We start from the raw sequence: 23,733 nt of genomic DNA on the forward strand, positions 1-23,733 counted from the left end.
GGCACCGCTCATCACCAGGCCAATACCATCCCTACAGTAAAGCATGGTGGTGGCAGCATCATGCTGTGGGAATGTTTTTCAGTGGCAGGAACTGGGAGACTTGTCAGGATAAAGGGAAAGATGACTGCAGCAATGTACAGAGACATCCTGGATGAAAACCTGCTCCAGAGCGCTCTTGACCTCAGACTGGGGCGACGGCTCATCTTTCAGCAGGACAACAACCCTAAGCACACAGCCAAGATATCAAAGGAGTGGCTTCAGGACAACTCTGTGAATGTCCTTGAGTGGCTCAGCCAAAGCCCAGACTTGAATCCGATTGAACATCTCTGGAGAGATCTGAAAATGGCTGTGCACCAATGCTTCCCATCCAACCTGATGGAGCTTGAGAGGTGCTGCAAAGAGGAATGGGCGAAACTGGCCAAGGATAGGTGTGCCAAGCTTGTGGCATCATATTCAAAAAGACTTGAGGCTGTAATTGCTGCCAAAGGTGCATCGACAAAGTATTGAGCAAAGGCTGTGAATACTTATGTACATGTGTTTTCAGCTGTTTTATTTTTAATGAATTTGCAAAAACCTCAAGTAAACTTTTTTCAAGTTGTCATTATGGGGTGTTGTGTGTAGAATTCTGAGGAAAAAAATGAATTTAATCCATTTTGGAATAAGGCTGTAACATAACAAAATATGGAAAAAGTGATGCGCTGTGAATACTTTCTGGATGCACTGTGTGTGTGTATATATACAAGTGATGAGCAGTGCCTGGTTGTCTCCACACATACCGCTTAGCATAAGGCCAAAAAGTTCTAATTTCTCACCATCTCAGAGTCCTTCAGGTGTCTTTTAGCAAACTCCATGTGGGCTGTCATGTGTCTTGCCTCTCCTCAGTGTCTGGAGACAACCAGGCACTGCTCATCACTTCTGTGGGGGTGTTTTTCAGCTGCAGGGACAGGACGACTGGTTGCAATCGAGGGAAAGATGAATGCGGCCAAGTACAGGGATATCCTGGACAAAAACCTTCTCCAAAGTGCTAAGGACCTCAGACTGGGCCGAAGGTTTACCTTCCAACAAGACAATGACCCTAAGCACACAGCTAAAATAACGAAGGAGTGGCTTCACAACAACTCTGTGACTGTTCTTGAATGGCCCAGCCAGAGCCCTGACTTAAACCCAATTGAGCATCTTTGGAGAGACCTAAAAATGGCTGTCCACCAACGTTTACCATCCAACCTGACAGAACTGGAGAGGATCTACAAGGAGGAATGGCAGAGGATCCCCAAATCCAGGTGTGAAAAACTTGTTGCATCTTTCCCAAGAAGACTCATGGCTGTATGAGCTCAAAAGGGTGCGTCTACTAAATACTGAGCAAAGGGTCTGAATACTTAGGACCAGGTGATATTTCAGTTTTTCTTTTTAATAAATCTGCAACAATTTCAAAAATTATTTTTTTTGTCTGACAATATGGGGTGCTGTGTGTACATTAATGAGGAAAAAAATGAATTTAAATGATTTTAGCAAATGGCTGCAATATAACAAAGAGTGAAAAATTGAAGGGGGTCTGAATACTTTCCGTACCCACTGTGTGTGTATATATACAGTATATGACTTTGCTACCTAATTTATTTTCAGTTATACTTTAACAAATACCTCATTGCTTTTAAATTGCTATTCTTTGTCTTTATGCGTAGAGTGACTGTTAAATAAATTTTAGGGTACATGATGCAGGTGAGATTGCCATTTGCTCAGACTTGCAGGTTTATTATGAGGTCACACCTTAATAGGAAGAACAAATGTGGTAGAAGTAGGACACCATTGGTTGGTAAGTAGCGTATAACCAAAGGGTGTTGAGCTGTCATCTTAAGGTGTGAGAGTAAAACAATCTAGTAATGAACATGGTGAGTCTCGCTCATCTTTGACAATGCAGTGAATAACAATGACTGTGTGTCTAAGAGCACAGTGGGACGGGCTGATATCCAGCCTTTATAGCTGTGGCTGCTCAGCTGAAATTCTGATTTTGTTGATCTGTGAAGGCATAAGGTAATAGTCAAGAGTTATATTTGTGAAACCATCAAAGCAAAGAGGAGGACTGCTTTAGGATTGGATGCCCATTTGGATAAATCTGCCAGCTGAGATCAGTTGAGCCTCCAGTGAGCCTTGAGTAATTACTGCTGTCTGATAATGGCAAGCGGGCGGTGTGATGAACATTTTAACTTTCACAAACCCACTAATCCCAGTTCAAGGTTGCATGGGATAGAGCCTGTCCTAACAGCATTGTGCAGAAGGCAGGCAACAACACTGACTCACCTCAACAACCCCAATACAAACAAAATGCTATATAGGTAAAATTATAATAAAGTGTAAAATAGCAGTAACCATTTACCACTTTGCCCAGGGCATCAAAAATGCTCGATCTGTCCCAGCAGAAAACTCTGGACGAATGGCACCCATCCACCCTCTTTTCCAAACCCTTCACCACCTCGGAGCCCATTCTGCAAGAATCCTTTGTGAACTGAGCATACGTGCAGTTACATGTGAAGACCGCTAGTTGGCAGCAAAAAAGCCAGAAGTTCTTCAGCCTACTGAGCCTGAAGTAAGAACAGGAAGTGGACACGCGCGGAATCAAAACATGAGTAGGAAACATTCAAATAGAAAGCGGTGAGTTGTTTTTATTTTATTTTATTTAGATACGTAGTTTGTATATTTGACAACTTCGGGTTTTAGCTACACTGAAAGGATTCATGCTCGCCATGAAGCGCACAGTCATTCGGAGTCTCTGCCTGTCGTCCATAAAAGATTAGCTCACGGCTTCACAAGTAGGCGGGTAATGAATTCTTAGTTACTGCGATAGGTGAGAACTTCAGCCATCTGCTACATCTTTTCATTTCCGCAAGTGTACCAGCATTTATACCTTTTATAACTACGCAATATTTGATCGGTCAGGATTAGCAGGTTTTTCGCTTGCGCGCATATTTTTTTTTTAAGCCAATCAAGACTTACGCAAAAGGTCACATGTCAAAGCACGTTGGCCGCGGTCGGATTTGTTTTAATTTGCCGCGCATCGTCGAGACCATAGATTTACATTCAAATTCGCTTCAGCCGGACACGTCGCTAGACCCGCCATATTGGAGCGGTCGACCTCTCAATGTAAAGCCATATGGGGCTGTGTCTGTTTCACCTGTGACTTTGACAGAATGCCCTCCAACCGGACAACCTGCAAGTGCAAGCAAAAGAGGAACATGCAAACAAGACAGGATAAGGTCACTTTTCACAAATGAGAGCTCTTTTCTGTGCGTTTTTAAATTGTATTACTAGCTTGTATTTTCTGTTTCCAGTATTACCTAGTTAGCTCTGTCAGACAGAAGTGGCAAACATGGCACTATATTGATGTTTTGATTTGTGTTACTGTAGTTATGCCAACATATTTAGTAAAGGTTCATTGTGGTGTGGATATAAATATTTATATATATATAATATAATATATTATTTTCAACTCCTGATACAGTTGTGTGCTGTGTTTTATGGCTATCATATTTACTTAAATGTTTCCGCCCGGGGACAAATAAGTATCTTTCTGTCTGTCTATCTATCTGCCTGTCTGTCTGTCTGTCTGTCTAATAAAAAAAAATTCAGTGACGAGACAAGACTTTCTCAACCATATTCAAACATGCACACGGTCCTCTCGCCTCTCATTCGTGTGAATGCTTTTGTCAGACACCGTTCCTGCTCCCTCAGCTGTTATAAATGTTTATGTTTTCCTCACTTAAAGTTCCCAATTAAAGAAGACGTATTATGTCCAAATCTTATTGATGAATTTCATCCTGAAGGGATAGCAACGGAAGAACTGAGTACACGGGCAGTCCTAGCACCGAGAAACAATGAAGTCAAACAAATTAATGCAAAAAATATCAATCGGTTACACAGCAAATTGGTGAAATGCGTATCAATATTCTATGCTGAATCAGTTGGCGGTGATGGTGCGGAAGATGAAGACATCAACTTACAATATCCCGTGGAATATCTACAACTGTTTCCACCGGCCGAATTGCTGTAGAAAGAAGGATGTATCCAAGAAACGTAATGTAGTACATCTTCAGGGGATAACGTTAGACACCAAAGGAGATCTTGATATGCCATTTGTATTAAAACGTTTACAGTTTCCCGTTAAAATAGATTTTGCCAAAACAATTAACAAATCACAGAAACAAACATTCAATAAAGAAACAAAATTTTCTCACAGCCAGTTATATGTTGAGTTGTCACAATGCAAGTCCAAACACAGAATCAAAATTCAATGTGATTCTGACGAAAATTTAATTAAAAAAATTGTTTTTACTGGAGATTTTACAGTAAAAGTGTAAGTTTAAAAAATATTTGCGTGTTAATTAAAGCCAAACAGAACGGAAACATATAACGCAGTGAAAAACTCGAACGCAACATGAAACATAAATGACTTCCCCGCAGAGGAGCAATCCACATATCATGGACGATGTGCTTTCCTTAATTTTTCCCCCTTGTATTAAAAGCAGCCTCCTGCGCCTTATTTATGTCCAATGTAAGGTAACTTCAAGTGGGCATTGCAGCCGTGTAACGTTAAGTTAAATGAGTTGGAGTGACGCGTATGCAGAGAGTGAAGATGGTGTGTTTAGCGTGTTGTTTTTTAGCTATTAGAGATGACCCCATGCCAGAATGTTTGAGATTTTAAATTATTAATCTTATGTCTAAACAGAGTAATGTGTGATTTAAATTTCTTACATATAATTGGTGCTCTGCTCTTTAATTTAAGGAAAATATTGCACTTTTCCAAAAAACTAAATAAAATGGCATGTCATCATTGGATATAAGCTCTGGCAGTTTGACCTGAAATATTTCCTGCTTTATATAACAGATTGTTAGTGTAATCAACTCATATATAAGAAACTGGCATAAAATAGTAATAGCATGAAAGTAACAAAATCTGAGATTGAGAAATCATTATTAGGTTACTTGTAGCTACTGTAAGAAAACCTTACTGTAAATGACATTGATTGGTGCGCCTGAAAGGACCGGGAGAAGGACAATACCTCCCTGGGACCACAAGAGGGCAGCCACGGGATCAGAATTTTAAAGCTCAACCCTGTTGGGGCTCGTGGCCAGTGCCAGGGGGCGCCCGGAGGATTGTGGAGCCCTGGATTGCAGCACTTCCACCACACCAGGAAGTACCGCCAGAAGATCATCGCGAAGCACCTGGAGCACATCCGGGGCGTTATAAAAGGGGCCGCCTCACTCCATCAGTCGAGCCGGAGTCGGGTGGAAGAAGATGGAGCTTGGGAGTGGAGGAGTAGAGGCGGCAGAAGACTTGTGAGAAGAGGGGACTGTGAGCGATATGGCTGATTTGAGCATTGCGAGGTGCTGTAGATTACAGTGAATATAATTAAACACGTGTGTGTTTTTGGGCATTTGGGGTCGGTCGGCGCTGATCTTCCACACCAGAAATGAAATAATCATAGCAGTAATTGCAACCAGTGCTCTGGCACATCTGAAAATGCTTCGGTTAACAATGCCGATGTTTATTTATATTCAGGTGGGCCAAAGTGAGCTCCTCATGTGCTGGCCCAGTGTGCCCTAAGACGGACTGGTCTGCCCCCCACGGCTGGCTCCAGCCTTGTGCCCGATGCACTCGGCATGTGCTGCAATCCCACATGATCCTAACATCTGACTACGTGGATTTAGCAAATGGATGACTAGACAGTATTTCGAAGGGTCTGCTAGTTCTTAGTAAGTTGCTCCAAAGTCCCTTCAACCTTTTGAAGATGTGGTGGTCCCAGTTCTTCTTAGCTACATAGTATAAGAGGCAGTGTGCTGATGTGCAGTCTCTCAAAGGAAGGCACGGTAGAGTCTCGTAATTTATACAGTTATTTCACCATTTTGCTGTTTTTTTATTTTACTTATGGCTGCAGTTTGCGTTGAGAGTTTTTATGGTGTCCTCTTTTTGGCTCACTTCACTAAAACAAATGGCTCTCTAAGCTTTTGGTTTGGTTTCTAAAAGAATCAGATGACCTGGCACTGGCATATGTCAGGTTCTCCATCCGCAAACAATTCAGGCAGTGATTGTCTAAAAAAACGGTCGCAATCAAAACACTGTATGTCTGTTTTTCTTTAAGAAAAAAAATTCAATGAGGATGGGTATTTAATATTTCAGATGTAATCATGTAAACCTCACACTACCGGTCTATTTTTAAAACTAGGGGGCTCTGCCCCCTGCTCGCTTCGCTTGCCCACCCCCGGGTTTGGTTAACCGGATATACAATTTAAAAAGATTGTTATTTTCATGGGAATTGTTACATATGCATTATTTTGACATTTACTTTAAAACTTTAGTAAAAACAATATTTGGAATTAACTTTTCTTCAAGATTGCATTGAATTTTGATTCCAAGTTTGGACTTACATCGTGACAACACAACGTATAAATCCCTGTGTGTGAATATCGTTTCTTTCTCTGTAATAAATTAAAACGACTTTTTCGAATGTTTGTCCAAGCTCTTTCTTTTTCACTTGGTCGTTAACGTGTCTTCTAGAACGTATAAAAGTATTGTCCTGATAAAATTTCTAAGAGCTGAGAGTGCAGGAAGTGTGTCTGACAAAAGCATTCACATGGCTGATGTTAGATGAGGTTGTAAGAAGGGCGTGACTTGAAAGAATCTCATGGCAAACGTCACCATCCCACGGGACTTCCTACTGTGCCAGCGTTTTTGGAATCTTTTAATTCTCGCTGGCAACACGAATTAGACGATCTACAAGTCTCCGACTTAAAATTTAAATCCGAACAATATATTCAATCTCTTTTTGCTGTTCCGTTATTTCACAGGGTAATAATTTTCGTTTGTTTGCACTAATGCGATTTTTACTATCCTTTTTTTGAGACTTTCGAATTTCTGTGCTTCCATTATCTCTAACTGCTATGCCTGTGTACCATGCCAACGTTTTTGGAATCGTTTCATTCTCGCGGATACACCTCTTCATTGGGAAGAAACACTACTTTTTTTCCCTCTGATGTCAAATTAGACGATCTACAAGTCTCCGACTTACAGTTTAAATCTGAACATTATATTTGATCTCTTTTCGCTGTTTGATTATTTCACAGAGTAATACTTTCTGTTTGTTTGTCTCGTGAGACGTGTAATTGTCTCTCCGAGAAAATCACGTCACGTCTCGTCTCCTTCCAAGATTTTTTTTTTTATAATAGAGAGATGCAGAATAAAAAGAAAAAGGCTAATTTAACATTAGAATGAATTAAAGGGTTGGCGTCCTGCCCGGGATTGGTTTCTGCCTTGCGCTCTGTGTTGGCTGGGATTGGCTCCAGCAGACCCCCGTGACCCTGTGTTCAGATTCAACGGGTTGTAAAAAGGATGGATGGATGAATTAAAGGTAAAAATGATTCACTGATTGTAAAAATGGTGGGGAAAAAAATACCTAAAGCCATGAGGGACCCCTAGGACTGCACTTGGACGCCACTGATACAGAGGCCAGCTTTACAATGTGTATGTTTACATGTGCATATCACATAAGGGGATCATTTTTCTGCAGATCATCTAATGTGGTCTACCTAATTCTCTGTAAGAAATGTCCTGACACTGCACTCTGTGTGGGAGAAACTTGACAAACACTCCGTCAGAGAATGAATTTCCAAATGTCCACATCAAGCATGGCAACAGAGATGTTCCTGTAGCGGCTCACTTCATGGACACTGTGAGGGGGTCTTTAAAGTCACGGGGCTTATGGGGCAACTTCAGATCACAGCAAGAGAGAAAGAATGGGACGTTAAACTCATGCTAAAATTTAACACATTACAACATGGTTTGGATGTAGTGAAAAGTCGAGCAAAATGACCCCTTCCATTGGCTAACTAAAAAGATTACAATATGCAGGCCTTCAGGGCAACAAGGTCTTGCCTGATGAAGGGGCCCGAGTTGCCTGGAAAGCTTGCATATTGTAATCTTTTTAGTTAGCCAATGGAAGGGGTCATTTTACTTGACTTTTCACTACATCCATAATGGCTAACAAAGTACAACAAACACCCTGGTACTACAAACATGGTTTGAATAGAGACAAGAGTTTTATGGCCAGATATGAGGATTGTTTGCATCTCTCGGACTGACACAGACAACCTGACTAGAGACCCACATTGTATGGAAAAACTGGGCAGACTTTTTTGGACGGTTATCTTATCCAAAGATCTTGACCATACATTGTTCCTCTCCTTTGCTAAATGACTCTTAGCCTGAAGAGGTCTATTAATTTTTTACATTTAAAATGTCTCACTTAAAGGTTTTCCAATGTTGTTTTTTGTCCTAGTGTGTATATAAACAGGGAACTCCAGTTTCTTTATAACATCTTGCCTGAAGAAGAGGCCTGAGTTGCCTCGAAAGTTTGCATATTGTAATCTTTTTAGTTAGCCAATAAAAGGAGTCATTTTGCTTGACTTCTCAACGTGTATGTTTAGAAAGCAATGAATAAGATTTAATAGTTTTTTTTTTTTTTTAATTTAGAATGCTGAAAAATTTGTTCGGATGTATCAGTGTATATTATAGGCACTATAGCTTTTTCCTATTCTCGTCATTTTTGACATGTTTTTTTCTAATTTTCTTTTTAAGTGACAAATGCAGTATAGCAGCAAACCTGGATAAGGCTGGCCTGGTGGTCCCAGGATGCTGCACTGAGATGTGCCCAGAGAGTGAACGCTGCGAGCGTCAGCGGCAAAAGAGATTGCATCGCTTTGAGATTCTAGTGGGCACTGAGAAACACAAACTCCCTATCGCTGACCCTAACCGCACCGTGAAAGAGTATTCAAGACCTGCAGCAGGGAAGGTCCTCTCCTGTCCTGATGTGCTACGACCTGCTGATGTCTTAATGAAGACAGTCCACTTTCTGATAGATGATATCGCCTTGTCTGAAATGGGTGCACCTTGGACAGAGGTTAGCAAATTGTGTTGTCTGTGTTAATGTCTAAAAATGCTTGACATTGCTGGTCATATATGTATTTTTGTTTAATGGCTTTTTATGTCATTTTCAAGCCTATTTAATCCAAACTTGGGGTAGCAGGAGACCAGTATCCCAGAAACACTGAGCACACTGTACAAAACAACGTCATAGGGCCCCCACACATGCATACACAAATGCACACCCAGTTTGGAACTGCCAGTTAGTAAGCCATGGATTACCAAATATGTTAAAACAACATACTCTCCAGTGAAGTGGTGTAGAACAGAGCAGATTTTACAATGGTTAGAATAACGTGCTGGGAAACATAAAGAGGTGGAGGTGATTTCATGATAAAAATCCAATACAGCTCTGGTAAAGTCCGTAAACTAAAGTGGGACAGGGGGCTGATGATGATGATGATGTCTGGTCACAATGATGTTACTGCAGTGTGTGTCGGAAAGTTTAGTCGTCTGCCCAGATCTACTAAGAAGCTCTTTGCTAATAAACTAATTGTCTTTTTTTCCAAAATTTAAAACCAGTGATTTCAGTATCTTGAATGTTTGATGTTTGTTTTTAAAATTTACTAGGGTGCTCGCTTTGGTCACCAACCCCCCCCAAAACTCTCACATTGTGAAGAGCGGGGCTGAACGCACCCCAAGGAGATGCGGTCGTGCCTCTGAAACCCCCTCTTAAACGGTGATACAATGGGAAACAAATACAGTGGTGTTTTTTTTTTACCTTCTCTTTACTCGATCAAAAACTGACTGCTGCTGCTGTCGTGCCTCGTCATCTTCACTTCTGTCCATATATTCAATTTCTTTTTGCTTTTACCTTTTTATCAATATTGCATTGAATTTTGATTCCATGTTTGGAATTACATCATGACAACGCAACGTATAACTGCCCGTTGAGTGAATATTGTTTTTTTCTCTCTACAAGAAATATGTCTGACAATAGCATTCACACAAATGAGAAATGATTCCTCTCACGTGATTTTACTTTCACCAAACAACAAATCTTTTAATTGTCGCGAATACACCTCTTCATTGGGAAGAAACACTACTTTTTTTTCCCTGATAGCAACACAAATTATTTGATCTACAAGTCTCCGACTTAAAGTTTAAATCCGAACTATATATTCGATCTCTTTTCGCTGTTCCGTTATTTCACTGAGTAATAATTTCCGTTTGTTTGCGCTAATGTGATCTTTACTACCATTTTTTTGAGACTTTCAAATTTTTGAACTTTCATCATCTCTTACCTGCTCTGCACGTGTACCGCACCAATGTTTTCGAATTCTTTACAACGTTCAACTTTGTCATCTACTCTTTGTCTTTTATTTCCGGCCCCGGGCCTGGTTAAATCTCTTGGCACAAAGTCTCGTCTCGCAGGACGTGAAAGTGTCTCTCTGAGAAAATCACGTCTCATCTCCTTCCAACCTTCCAAGATTTTTTTTTATAATAGAGAAATATTTACTGTATATCTTTTAGAAAAAAATTGCACTACTTATTCAATTGACATTTCATAATATTTATAGGCCTGGACAAATTTGTTAGTACCCCTCCACAAAAGACAAAGAAAAACACATAATTGTTTCTAAAATAACTCGAAAATGACAACAATAATTGGCATCCATCATTGTTTGTTCTGTATTTAACAAAAAAATCAGACGTTTTGATTTAATAGAATATTTCAAGTAATAACACAAATGAAAATTTTATGGACAAAAGTTATGGGACCCTTAACCTAATACAGGGTGAGGCAGAAAGGACAGATGTTTTTTACAAAATCACAAAATTGTTAGTTTTTTCTTACAAAGAAATTTATTGAAAGATTTGAGTTCATATTGAAATAGCATTTGACAATTTGTAGGGATGGAAATGCAGGTCTAAATGCAAAATACGCCTTACCGAACGATTACTGAGGCCAAGTTTAGAAGAATGCTTCCGAGCAGATCGACTTGGACTGCACAGCAGGGCTAGTCGTACGCCTTCCACATTTTCAGGGGTACGTGCTGTTTGTTTTTTGTTCATTAGTGTACCTCATGTACGAAGTGCTTTAACCCAACGTAGGATAGTGTTACGAGCGGGAACAGCTTTATTTCTGTGGATATTGAAATGGCAACGAAACTCACGCTGAACTGCGGTAATAGATTGGTTGTTCTTGACAAAACAGTCGGTGTTCTATCGTCAACGGCTCCATGGCTTCAACTAAAAAGAAAATAAAAAAATGCTAAGACTTTGCGAACCTAACGCCACCTACCACACCTCTGTCACTCCACCTAGTGGTGAGTTCTAGCCATTTCAAAGACTGCCGTCCTTTCTGCCTCACCCTGTATTTTCTTGCACATTCACTGAGAGGCCATCACTGCAAACAAGCGACTCCTGGAGCTCTTAGTTAGACGTCTGTACCTGTCCACCTCTCCAGACTGTGTGTTTCAGTTCTTGGATTCAAATCAGGGCTCATCAAAGGCCTCTTCACAACAGTCCAATGTTTTGTTCTTAGCCATTCTTGGGTGCTTTTAGCTTGTTGTGCGTGTTGGCTTCTTATCCTATTGGGGGATCCATGACATGAGACTAAGACAGAGCTTTCCAACACTTGGCAGTATGTTTATGCTTCAGAATGTCTTGAGATTTCATTGCTCCCTGCACAGACGTAAGACGCCCCATGCCAGATGCAGTAAAGCAGAAGCAAAACATAACCAAGCCTTCTCCATGTTTCACAGTAGCTGTGGTGTTTGTTACTTTGAAGGCTTCAATTTTTTTTGTCTATGGACATAGAGCTGATGTGACTTGCCATAAAGCTTCAGTTCTGTCTCATCTGTCCAAAGGTCCCAGAAGCATTGTGTCTTGCCAGTATGCAGTTTAGCAAATTCCAGTCCGCTTTCTTGTGTTTTTCTATCAATGAGCCCGCTGCCATTCCTAAAGTGACAAATGATGTAATTAGTCAGTGATGATGCACCTTGATCTTGGAGTTCAGCTTGTATCTCTTCAGAGTTTGTCCCTGTTTTTTTTGTCTTCCTCTCTCACTATTCTTCTTTCTTGTGGCCATGTCCAAGGAGATTGGCTACAGTCCCATGGACCTTAAACTTTTTAATTATATTTGTCACTGTTGTCACAGGAATGTCAAACTGCTTGGAGATGGTCTTCTAGCCTTTGCCTTTAACATGTTTGTCTATAATTTTCCTTCTGATCTCCTCAGACAACTCTTCCCATTGCTTTCTCTGGTCCACGTTCAGTGTTGGACTCACGATGATACCAAACAGCAGAGTGATGACTTTTCACCCTTTAAGTAGGCTGAATAACTGTTTGCATGATGGGAGACGTGTGTGATAGGAATAATGAAAACAGCTAGTTTGAAAAGTCCTTTAAATCCAGTTATTTCTGATCTTTTCTAGGGATGCCAACACATGTGCCCGGGCCACTTTAGAATAACTGTATTGATTTTTTACATTTGCTTTGCTTTACTCGATGACATATCAAAGGCATGCAGCTGTAAAGGGGACATTTGCTTTTCAGGAAGCATACAGCACATCTTTAATGAGGGATTAATAAATCTGTCCACGTCTGTGTAACATTTTATTGTACAACCTCTGTAACAGTATTTGTTTTTATCAATGTAAAAAAAAACTGTTAAGCTGATTAAAGCTGCTTTTCTTTTTATTCATATACTTTGTTTGTACCCAGGGGGAAATGTGGCTTTTATAGAATCTTATTTATTAAATAAATAAAGTAGAGTCCCGCTTATCCGACATAAACGGGCCGGCAGAACGTCGGATAAGCGAAAATGTCGGATAATGGGAGATGTTAAGAAAAAGCCTATTAAACGTCAAACTATGTTATTTTACACATTACGAACCTAATACAGTGGAACCTTGGTTCATGAACGTCTCTGAACACGTACAAATCGGGTTATGAGCAAAAAGTTTGCCAAACTTTTGCATCTGTTCACGACCACACACTAGGTATACGAACGAGGCAGTTTCCCTTTCGGTTTGTGCGCGCCGAGGATTTCCGCACGAGTTCAGTCTCTCCCTGTGCATTCCCTGTGCAGCAAGAGAGAAAGAGCGCGAGAGAGAGACACAGACAGACAGACAGACAGACATGCAGAGAGAGAGAGAGAGAGACAGGCGCACGCACACACACGAGAGAGAGACAGGCAGGCGCACACACACACACACACGTGAGCGGGAGAGACACAGGTGCACACACACACGCGCCAGAGAGGGCTTGCAACATAATCCACTGTAATCATGTTTTACAACAAAATAGAAAAATGTAACTGAAAAAAATGAACTTAGCAACAAAAAATAGACTACGCTCACGCTCACAACTTGCAGTTCTTGTCGGATAATACAGAATGTTGGATAAGCGAACGTTGGATTAGCGAGACTCTACTGTACATAGTAACTTTTTTGTAGCTAGAAATCCACAAAGGGAGAAGATGAGTCACATATCTCAAAATTAGGAATAAAAAACTAAGCTTTCAGCCCCTACCAGGAGTCCTCATCAGAAGAAAATGATTGACATAGTGTACAGGAACCAAAGGCAATACAGTATATAGCAAATGGTTGGAATTAATAAGGGGAAATTAATAAGGTAGGGTTTGGAGGGTATTGGTCATAAATTCATATTGAATATGTGGATATTCTTCTTTTTAAGCCTGCATATGCTGGGTTCATGTCCAAGTCTCTCTTAATGGTGTTTTCGTTTAATAGCCATGATTCACAAGCTCTCTGGCACTTTTAGTGTTAGCCTTGAATTTTACTTACAAGTGTGTGTCATATATCAGAGACCATGGGTCCTTCCTTCTGACCGTGCTCTCGTATACATGATCCGAGTGTTTATGTGTTTGTCCCACATATACAGCTGGACATGCACCGCATGGTATACTTTATACTGCGCTCTGTGTCTCTACTGCCAGTTTGCTGCCATTAAAAAGGCCTGTCCGCAGAGTGTTTGCTGGTTTATGTGCTATTGTGATGCCTGATCTGAAGAGGATGCACGTTGTACCTTCTGATACACTTTGATGGTAAGGAAGGCTGGGTCAGGTGGGATGGGGGATCAGGTTGGAGTCGATTGTTTGCTGAGCTCTGTGGCTTCTCCTATGTGAGCATTGTTGGGTGAATGTCTTGGGGCAGCCATTTGATGTCAACATACAAGTATATAAGCATCATCTGTATCTTGCAGTTCACAAGTTTTGGGCCCTTAATTGGTCTACGGGCTTTTTGTTCCCCAGGCAGTTCACTAGAAGTTAATTATTACTGTTGAGATAAGTTTTTACTCCAGCAAAATTTTAGTGTTTCATTTTAGTTGCTTATTAAGATTCCTAACCAGTAGTCAATGCTCACGCTACTTCATTTTTGCTTATAAACACAGACATTAGTTGGTTTTTGCCTTTCGTCCATACTACCCCAGTGTTTTTAATTCCTGAAACCGGAGACTTTTTTTTTTTTGAGCATGCTCAAACACAGGAACATATGTTGGTGTAAAAGTATAACAAAACTACGGGCAGATGGGGACTGTCTGATGATTGCATATAGCGCCGAACTTAATGGTCTTTACCATTCTTTCCTCTGCATGTCCTGGAGTACAAAAGAAACAGCATACAGCAACATGCGGGGACTGGCAGGAACACTCAATAAAACTGAATAAAAAGAAAAGCAAGTGACGGTGAGATACGAAGAAGGCAGCTTTGCCAGCTTTTGTGTGTCAGAACCCGGTTTACGGGGCGTTAGTATGCATCGTGGTACACTTCAGAGCTATAGCGCGTCTTTAGTGAAAACAGCCGTGTCAGATGGGGTTGTATGGATTGATTCTGAACGCGACTGAGAGAATGAAAAGTCAATTAAAAAAAAAAGCTAACCTTTACAAGGATCATAAATTGCACCGGCTGTTACAGACTGAAATCAAATGTATGCTTTTATTCTAAAACAGTAAGACTAAGAGCAGTTTACTTCTCAAAACGGAGAGACGCAGGAACAAACTTGTGACCTTTTGATTCCCAAGCGGGAACTGATTCTATTGAACCACGAAGGCAGTTACAATAATCTGCTGTCAATGTCGCATGTTAAGGCGGCTTTTTGTTTCTGCAGTTATATTTTTGAATAAAAGTGCAATTGTGTTATTCTTGTGAAAATGTTTCTTTGCTATTTGGACTTCAGGCTTCATACATTATATAGTTTATGCCTACATTTTGTCATCTACTACTAGAATATAAAAAACGTTTCTGTTTTAACAATGTGTTGACACAGATTACTGTAGAAACGGAACAGACCTGAAATGCGTGTGTTCCAAATAACGATCTATTATTTCCATGGGCGTTATTGTGGCCAAGTCAACAATGGCTCAGAATCCCCAGAGTCTCTCTACTATAATGTTCAAAATTCTTTTTATAACCAGTGGATCAATAGGTCATCTGGCTCCAATGTTAATATGTTGCTAGTTGGATGATCAGTGATTGGTGACACTGGGGATCTTTTTAATCCTTTCATCTTTGCTTCTCATCCCTTTTTAGTTTTCTGCCACTTTGGCATGAGTGTCGCCTTCTCTTGTAAATATCCTTGGCATCTTCTTTATTTTTTTTCTTTTTGGTTTCTCCTTTCGGGGAAGGACAGCACTGGAGGACGGAGTGTTATTGTTTTATTGTAAATGTATTTGTTTCACTTCTTGTATCTTCTGAACTCCTTAAAATGTGATGGTGAAAAGAAGAGTAAGACGGGCTCAGTGTTCTCTTGCTTCCCTTCATCTGCCTGCTGCCTCCTATGTAGCCCATACTGGCTTCTCGCAGGGCTTTTTGCTCCTGGTATTTCACAGAAGGCCCTGCTGTACTGCAGGCATCTTTTATAGAATTAGACTATAAATTAAATTGCTGTTAAAAATACAGTTGTGCTTGAAAGTTTGTGAACCCTTTAGAATTTTCTATATTTCTGCATACATATGACCTAAAACATCATCAGATTTTCACTCAAGTCCTAAAAGTAGATAAAGAGAAACCATGAATGAGACCAAAATATTATACTTGGTCATTTATTTATTAAGGAAGATGATTGAATATTACATATTTGTGAGTGGCAAAAGTATGTGAACCTTTGCTTTCAGTATCTGGTGTGACCCCCCTTTGCAGCAATAACTGCAACTAAACGTTTCCGGTAACTTTTGATCATTCCTGCACACCGGCTTGGGGGAATTTCCGCCCATTCCTCCGTACAGAACAGCTTCAACTCTGGGATGTTGGTGGGTTTCCTCACATTAACTGCTCGCTTCAGATCCTTCCACAACCTTTCGATTGGATTAAGGTCAGGACTTTGACTTGGCCAAACATTAACTTTATTCTTCTTTAACAATTCTTTGGTAGAACGACTTGTGTGCTTAGGGTCGTTGTCTTGCTGCATGACCCACCTTCTCTTGAGATTCAGTTCATGGACAGATGTCCTGACATTTTCCTTTAGAATTCTCAGATATAATTCAGAATCCATTGTTCCATCAATGAAGGCAAGCCGCCCTGGCCCAGATGCAGCGAAACAGGCCCAAACCATGATACTACCACTACCATGTTTCACAGATAGGATAAGGTTCTTATGCTGGAATGAAGCGTTTTCCTTTCTCCAAACATAACGCTTTTCATTTAAACCAAAAAGTTCTATTTTGATCTCATCCGTCCACAAAACATTCTTCCAATAGCCTTCTGGTTTGTCCACGCGATCTTTAGCAAACTGCAGACGAGCAGCAATGTTTTTTTTGGAGAGCAGTGGCTTTCTCCTTGCAACCCTGCCATGCACACCATTGTTGTTCAGTGTTCTCCTGATGGTGGACTCATGACCATGAACATTAGCCAATGTGAGAGAGGCCTTCAGTTGCTTAGAAGTTACCCTGGGGTCCTTTGTGACTTCACCGATTATTACACGCCTTGCTCTTGGAGTGATCTTTGTTGGTCGACCACTCCTGAGGAGGGTAACAATGGTCTTGAATTTCCTCCATTTGTACACAATCTGTCTGACTGTGGATTGATGGAGTCCAAACTCTTTAGAGATGGTTTGGTAACCTTTTCCAGCCTGATGAGCATCAACAGCTCTTTTTCTGAGGTCCTCAGAAATCTCCTTTGTTCTTTCCCATGATACACTTCCACAAACATGTGCTGTGAAGAGCAGACTTTGACAGATCCTGTTCTTTAAATAACACAGGGTGCCCACTCACACCTGATTGGCATCCCATTGATTGAAAACACCCGACTCGAATTTCACCTTCAAACTAACTGCTAATCCTAGAGTTTCACATACTTTTGCCACTCACAAATATATAATATTCGATCATTTTGCTCAATAAATAAATGACCAAGTATAATATTTTTGTCTCATTTGTTTAACTGGTTTCTCTTTATCTACTTTTAGGACTTGAGTGAAAATCTGATGATGTTTTAGGTCATATTTATGCAGAAATATAGAAAATTCTAAAGGGTTCCCAAACTTTCAAGCACAACTGTACTTATTCAAGATATGTTCAGAGGGGATATGACAATGTGTGTGTGTGCAACCTACAGTATATGATCATGTGTTTTCCCCATAAATCTTTGCAGTGATACATCCTATTAAACATCTCTTCCCCAGCCTGTATGTTGTCTTTTTTCTGATGCTCACTGTTTCTCCTTCACAGGTATACGATTTTGTATTTGACCGTCTTCGCAGTGTACGGCAGGACATGACAATCCAGAGAATGGGTGGCAAACCATGTGTGGCTATCTTGGAGCTCTCGCTGCGCTTTCTCATATATACCTCCTACAAGCTGTGTGAAGAACCAGCCCAACATTTTGAGCCCAAAATTAATGATACCCATGTCCAGGAGTGCTTCAACTGGCTTTTAGGAAGTTATAAGCTTGGCACCCATCCGAATGAGCCTGAATTCCAGTCTCTTGCTCTTCTTTACAATCTTGGTAGGTCTTGTAGAATTTCTCATGTAACCTGATGAAATCCAGTAAACTGATAAGTGCTGATGTGTTTGCAGGATTTCTCCTGTGTGTGATCATGGTGTCTTGGGATTTGATGTCTGCATTGGTGTGATGTGATGGTGTAATGGAATATGTTGGCTTCACACTCCCAAATTGCGACTAGGAAACCTCTTGAACCCAGTTTGTTGATAGTCATGAAACCAAAATGAGCTGGGCAAACGAGGACACTTGCATAGCAAGGGGTGCCACTGTATGTTGGTCAACTCCTACTCCCTGGTGATCACTCAATAGGAGCTCCGCTTCCTCAGCCCTAAGGCTCACTGCCAACCACCTGCCTTAATTCACTTCACCTGAGCTCTCTCTCCCAGTGCTTTCTCCCGCTTCTCTTTTAACCTCCATTCCTTCCTTCATCTTTTCTTTCATTCATTCTCTGATCTGTTTTTCCAGGCTCCTTTTATAACCGGCCACTGCAATGGGACGCAGGTGTGAATGCACCACTCCCTCCAAGGCAATGATGAGACCCCCCGTCTGATACTTGCATTTCTATGGCAGACCATATTAACATTTAATCCGTTTTCCCTGATATCAGCAGTTACAATGCTGATACTGTTGGTTTGATAACAAGCTTTTGAAATTTTATATCAAGTATTGAAAATTTGATATCGCGCTTTTGAAACTTAATTTCAAAAAGAGAGCTTAAATCCTTATATTTTATAGCAGGCTGTTTTAACATTAAATCCATTTTATGAAATTTAATATCAAGCTTATAAAATTTGATATCACGCTTTTGAAATTTGATATCAAGTTTTTAAAATTTTGATATCAAATTTTAATAGTGTAATATCAAATTTCAAAAGCGTGATATCAAATTTAAAAGCTTGACATCAAACATCACCGCATTGATATCCATTTTTAAAAACTTGATATCACATTTCAAAAGAGCAACATCAAATTTTATAAGCCTGATAATAACAAAATATGATGTGAGGGTTTAAAATGCATATATATTAGCATTTAAGCTGTCGTATCAAATTTCAAAAGCTTGATATCAAATTTTATAAGCCTGATCTCAAATTTAAAACTCATCATATCAACGTTTTTAAAGCAGATGTCAAAGTAAAGGAATTAAATGTTAAAAACGGCTTGCCATACATTTGCATGTGCCTTTGCGATGATCAGCCAGGCACCCTGATCCGTCCCCGGAGAAAAGCACATATGCGCACCCATCTGCACCTGATTGGGGACTCGACTTTTGTGTGGCGTGATTATTTATTTTAAATTTTCCTGATGCCGCAGACCACCTATTGCACCTTTGCTGTTCTTGAGAGTGCACAGAATAATGGTGTTTTCCCAGCTTCTCCCTGGCAGGGTTGTGGAGTCAGTACATAAAACCATTGACTCCAGCTCTTCAGCTTATGCTACCACCAATCCCAAATCCTCAATTTATAATGAGACTAATATAATTACTGTGTTGAGTAAAGCAGAGGGTTCTGCAGGGGTTTACAATCTCAGTGGCGTCGTGGGACTTCCGCCTGTCCCGGATGTGATTCCATGTCCTGGCACTGGAAGTGATCCTGGGTCTGAGATTACAGGAGCCGCTCCACCTCACCTGGGGAAGTCGGAGTCCGGAGGCAGCAGGCGCCACTCATCTGTAGGGTGGAAAGAGCAAAAAAATCTTGTGGTTATACTTGTGTGTTTTCGGCTGTGATCACTAAAGAGTGTTGGTGAGGAATAAGAATTGTTGATTTGGGCCAGGAATTGTGTTAGTAACATTGTGTCTGTGGTTTGGGCTCAGTGGCACCCTCTTGTGGTCACAGTTAATTTTAAATGCAGGTCCACGCCAAGCAGACAGCCTGGGAATCTTTCTGACTTACCACGAGGGGGTGCCACTAAGCCCCAAACCACATTGCACTGGCCTCTGGCAATCCTGGCAGGGAAGCCAGCCCATGTGTGCCATCCATTACAAAGTGAAGTTTGAACACATTATAGTACAATTATTGGTACATTTTTATTGCGTCCAAGTCAACTCCATGCCCTGCTCCCTGTTGAGTTTCTGTGCAAAAACAAATCTGCGCTGTTGATCAAATAGCTTGTTCCCAGCTATCGGTCTGAAATGTCAAACCCATCAATTGTGTTTATTTAGCTTAAAACAATACAGATTTTGAGTAGCATAGCTTTTATTCATCACAGGTTTTTTTTTTTTTTTGCCTTTCAGTTAACTTGCTTGTTAAAAGTGTGCATCTGTAATTGTTTCCTGTTCTTTTTTTGTTTTAATTGGCAGCCAGTTATCAGGTTAGCAGAGGTGTGAATAACAGGCTCATTTTCAGTGACATTGTATGTTTATTTTGCAGTGGATTGTTTATTTAAATATTTAGAATACAAAAGAAAATGTGGCACTGAGGGATTTTAAACCACCCTTGTACAAAAAAAACACACACACCACTTCACTGCAATTCCTAATAATAATGCATTACCTTACAGAGGTATCCACACCCAGAGTGCTGCTTTACAAACGAAACGTGGGCATTGTATTGTCTGTCTGTCTGTCTGTCTGTCTGTCTGTCTGTCCATTAATTGATTTGGGCCGAAAACAGTTGGGTGGGCACTTCTTTAAGGTGGTATCATTTCTGTATACTTTTTGGGCAGATATAGTGAAGGAGTCTATGGGTCAAGTGATGCACTGTCATTTCATATGGAAATAAAAAAAAATATTACTACACTGAATCTCTTTATTTAGCTACTCGTACATTAAATTGTATAATAATCTCACTTACTGTGTAACTGGGATGGCCGGTCTTTTACACACAGACCTCAAAGCAGTTGTTTTTGATCAGTCATCTTTGAAAATGATCTCATTTTTCTTTGTAATACTTTTGTTTTGTGTGCCTTTGTTCCTGTACGTTTCACCTTTTATTTTCTTTTTATTCTTACCACCAGGCTCGGCCAAAGCCCTCAGTTATGCCTTGCAGCTTCCTGAAGGGGTGAGACATGCTGCTCCAGTTCAGTTGGCATTTTCCATAAACCGGGCCTTCCTAGAGAGAAACTTTGTTCGTTTTTTCCGCCTTGTGCGAAAGTTGCCTTATCTACAATCGTGTGCCATTCATCGCCATCTTGGCTGTTGCCAGCGAGAACTTCTGCGTCTCTATAGCCAAGCCTACAGCAGTAAAAACTGCAGGTATCCCGTGGAGTTACTTACTGAGACTTTTGCTCTAGACAGTACACTGGAAGTTACAGAACTTTGCCAGCGTCACGGCTTGGTTGTGTGTGGTGACTTTGTTGTTTTTTCAAAAATGTCCTTCATAGACCAGGGGGATGTGACCAGTAGGCACACGTACAAACTTGTGGACAGCAAGCTGAGAGAACAGACCATAGCGGATGTGCTCCATGGACTTTCTTGGTGTCTATGTACTGATAAAAAGGCAGAGTCATTAGCTATAACTGACTCTGGAAAGAGAAATGAATCTTACTAACCTGGAATCACAAATATATATTTTTATATTATGAAATAAAAAATGATATTTATTTATTATGATTTTTGTGTATTCAAAGTGTTGGCTGTATTCATATTAAGCTGAAATAGTTTGAAGCTGGTCTGTTGTTAAAGCCAGCTGGCTTGGTCCACATTACTGATACTTACTTTTGTATAGCGCTCTTCACTGAGTGCAGAACTCCATGAGCAATTCTCAGGTAAAATACAAGTGTACAGGGTGGTCCAGATCTAATTCTGCAGACCCAGATCGTCTGAATGACTTCGATTTATGCGGGGACGATTCCAGTTCGGCGCGAAGACGATTCTTCATGTCGTCAGTTGGCACACTTCTCGATGGTCTGGGATTTTTCAGGTGATTTTCTATGCAATAAACTTAAGTTATAGCGTAATGAAAATTGCATAATTAGATCTGGACCACCCTATAGATTATACTAATTACTAAATAAAATGGGGCACACCCAAGGATCCCCAGACTTGTGCTGTTGCAGTCCATGTCCATACAACACAAACTAAGCAGTGATGACATTCATTGTTGGGCAGATGAGGAAAAACCTTCATCCTCACAAAAGGAAAATGCCACTTGTTTAAGGTTTATAAAAGACCTCCTGGATGGTCCTCTGAGGTGTTTGATTTGATCTACTTTGTTAATCCCTGAGGGGAAATTGTCTTTTCGCATAACCTTTGAGGGTCAGAGCACAGGGTCAGTCATTCAACAGCACCCCTGGAGCAAGTTTCAGGTTAAGGGTTTGGAATAATGTTCAGATTTGTTAAAACAAACGGAGAACAAGGTAGAACCCAATTAAACATAAATGGAAACCACTTCTGGAAACTATTAAGGTTAAAATTGCAAAAGAGAAAGTCAAAGACAAAGTCAGTCACAGTCCTGAAGACCTCGGCCAACTAGACATCTAACCCTTCGTGGGCATTCTTATAGTGGGGTCTGTGCTGCCTGTCCAACCTGGTGAGAGAATCTTTCCATCCAATGATTCGCCTGCTTCTTGATTCAAGATGACATTTCCATATGTAAAAATAAGAATTGGGTCACGTACACAAAGTGCAGTAACTGCAAGGTTTATGTAGCTCCAAAAATAATTAAATAATTGGGCACAAATGAATCCCTTCATAGAACTAAACAGCTGGATAAAGTCTCAGAGGCCCTATCTGTTTGGATGTCCTGATAAGGGTTAGTAAAATGCACCATTCTAAATATTAAATGGGCCTCACAAAGAGTATTGTAAGTGCTCATCAGTCAAAAGAGTGTTCTGAAACACACTGACATAAAAATCTAAATTCATCAGTCTACTATAAGGAAGATAGAAGAACACAGTGAGTACACATCCTTTGCAATTAGTTTGCTTTGCAACAAGAACACTCAGGAAATGTCTAACCCACAGGGGCACAACCAAGGATCTCCAGACTTGTGTTGCTGCAGTCCATGCCCACGTTCATACAACACAAACTGAACAATGATGGCATTCATGGGTTGGCAGCTGCTCTCGGGTCCATTGTTTTAGGTTAGATAGATAGACAGATACTTTATTAATCCCAAGGGGAAATTCACATAATCCAGCAGCAGTATACTGATACAAAAAAACAATATTAAAGAGTGTGGTATAGTGGGCCCACAGCGCTCTCAGTAAGGGCCAGTTTTTAAATAGGTAATCACCGCGCTCGCGGTTTCGTGAGGGGGCGTAGTGGTTGTAGCAAGCCACGGGGCGATCTGCTGTGTGGGCGTTTCTTACCGAGTGCACAGGTGAGGAACTGCCCACATCCGTGATTGTTCCCGTGGCTAATGTGCTGCAGCTGCTATGGTTTAAAAGAAGCGCGGGTCGGATAGAGGGGGAGAAAAAGACGAAGAAAAAAAATAAAACGGAAGAGACGGAGGTTGCTGAAGAAAGCAGGAAGTAAGAGAGAGAGCGCCAGTACGGAAGAGCGAGCGAGGGAGAAAGCAGGCAGATGGGAGGCGAGCCCACGAGGGGAGTGTTTGGCCGACACTCAGTGGGGCTGAGAAAGCGGTCGCGCCAGCTGAGCGACTAAGTAGCTGGAGTGACCAGTGGAGGAATCGACTTGACCGTAGAAGGAGCGGGAGTCAAGAAGGCTTTGGGCTGGTGTAGTCCCAGCGTGAGCACCTTGGCCGCCGGGAAATAACCCAAGTCTTGGTCTGGTTGGGAGCCTGACGAAGCCAAGGGTCGAAGGGCTACCGGACCTGATTGAAGGGCAGCTGATCCTGCAGGTAGGCGACTCTCCTGTAGAGCAGACCAGATGGGCGTAGCAGGGGAGCCGCCACGGAAGCAGAAGACATCGAGCTATTGGTTTTAACATATTACTTATGTACTATTTTACCTC

The 23,733-nt window shown here is 40.9% G+C and overlaps 1 protein-coding gene across 1 annotated transcript; it reads left to right on the top strand.

Annotated features, from left to right (window-relative positions):
• Positions 1 to 1,701: 1,701 nt before the first annotated feature.
• sac3d1 (SAC3 domain containing 1) lies at positions 1,702 to 21,429 on the top strand. Its single transcript, XM_039766832.1, has 4 exons — positions 1,702 to 2,649; positions 8,627 to 8,948; positions 17,606 to 17,882; positions 20,835 to 21,429. Exons 1-4 carry the CDS (start codon positions 2,621 to 2,623, stop codon positions 21,365 to 21,367), a joined length of 1,161 nt encoding a protein of 386 aa, XP_039622766.1. The 5' UTR covers positions 1,702 to 2,620; the 3' UTR covers positions 21,368 to 21,429.
• The last annotated feature ends 2,304 nt before the right edge of the window (positions 21,430 to 23,733 follow it).

This window comes from Polypterus senegalus, chromosome 10 (genome assembly GCF_016835505.1).
Source record: "Polypterus senegalus isolate Bchr_013 chromosome 10, ASM1683550v1, whole genome shotgun sequence".
Lineage (NCBI taxonomy): Eukaryota > Metazoa > Chordata > Cladistia > Polypteriformes > Polypteridae > Polypterus > Polypterus senegalus.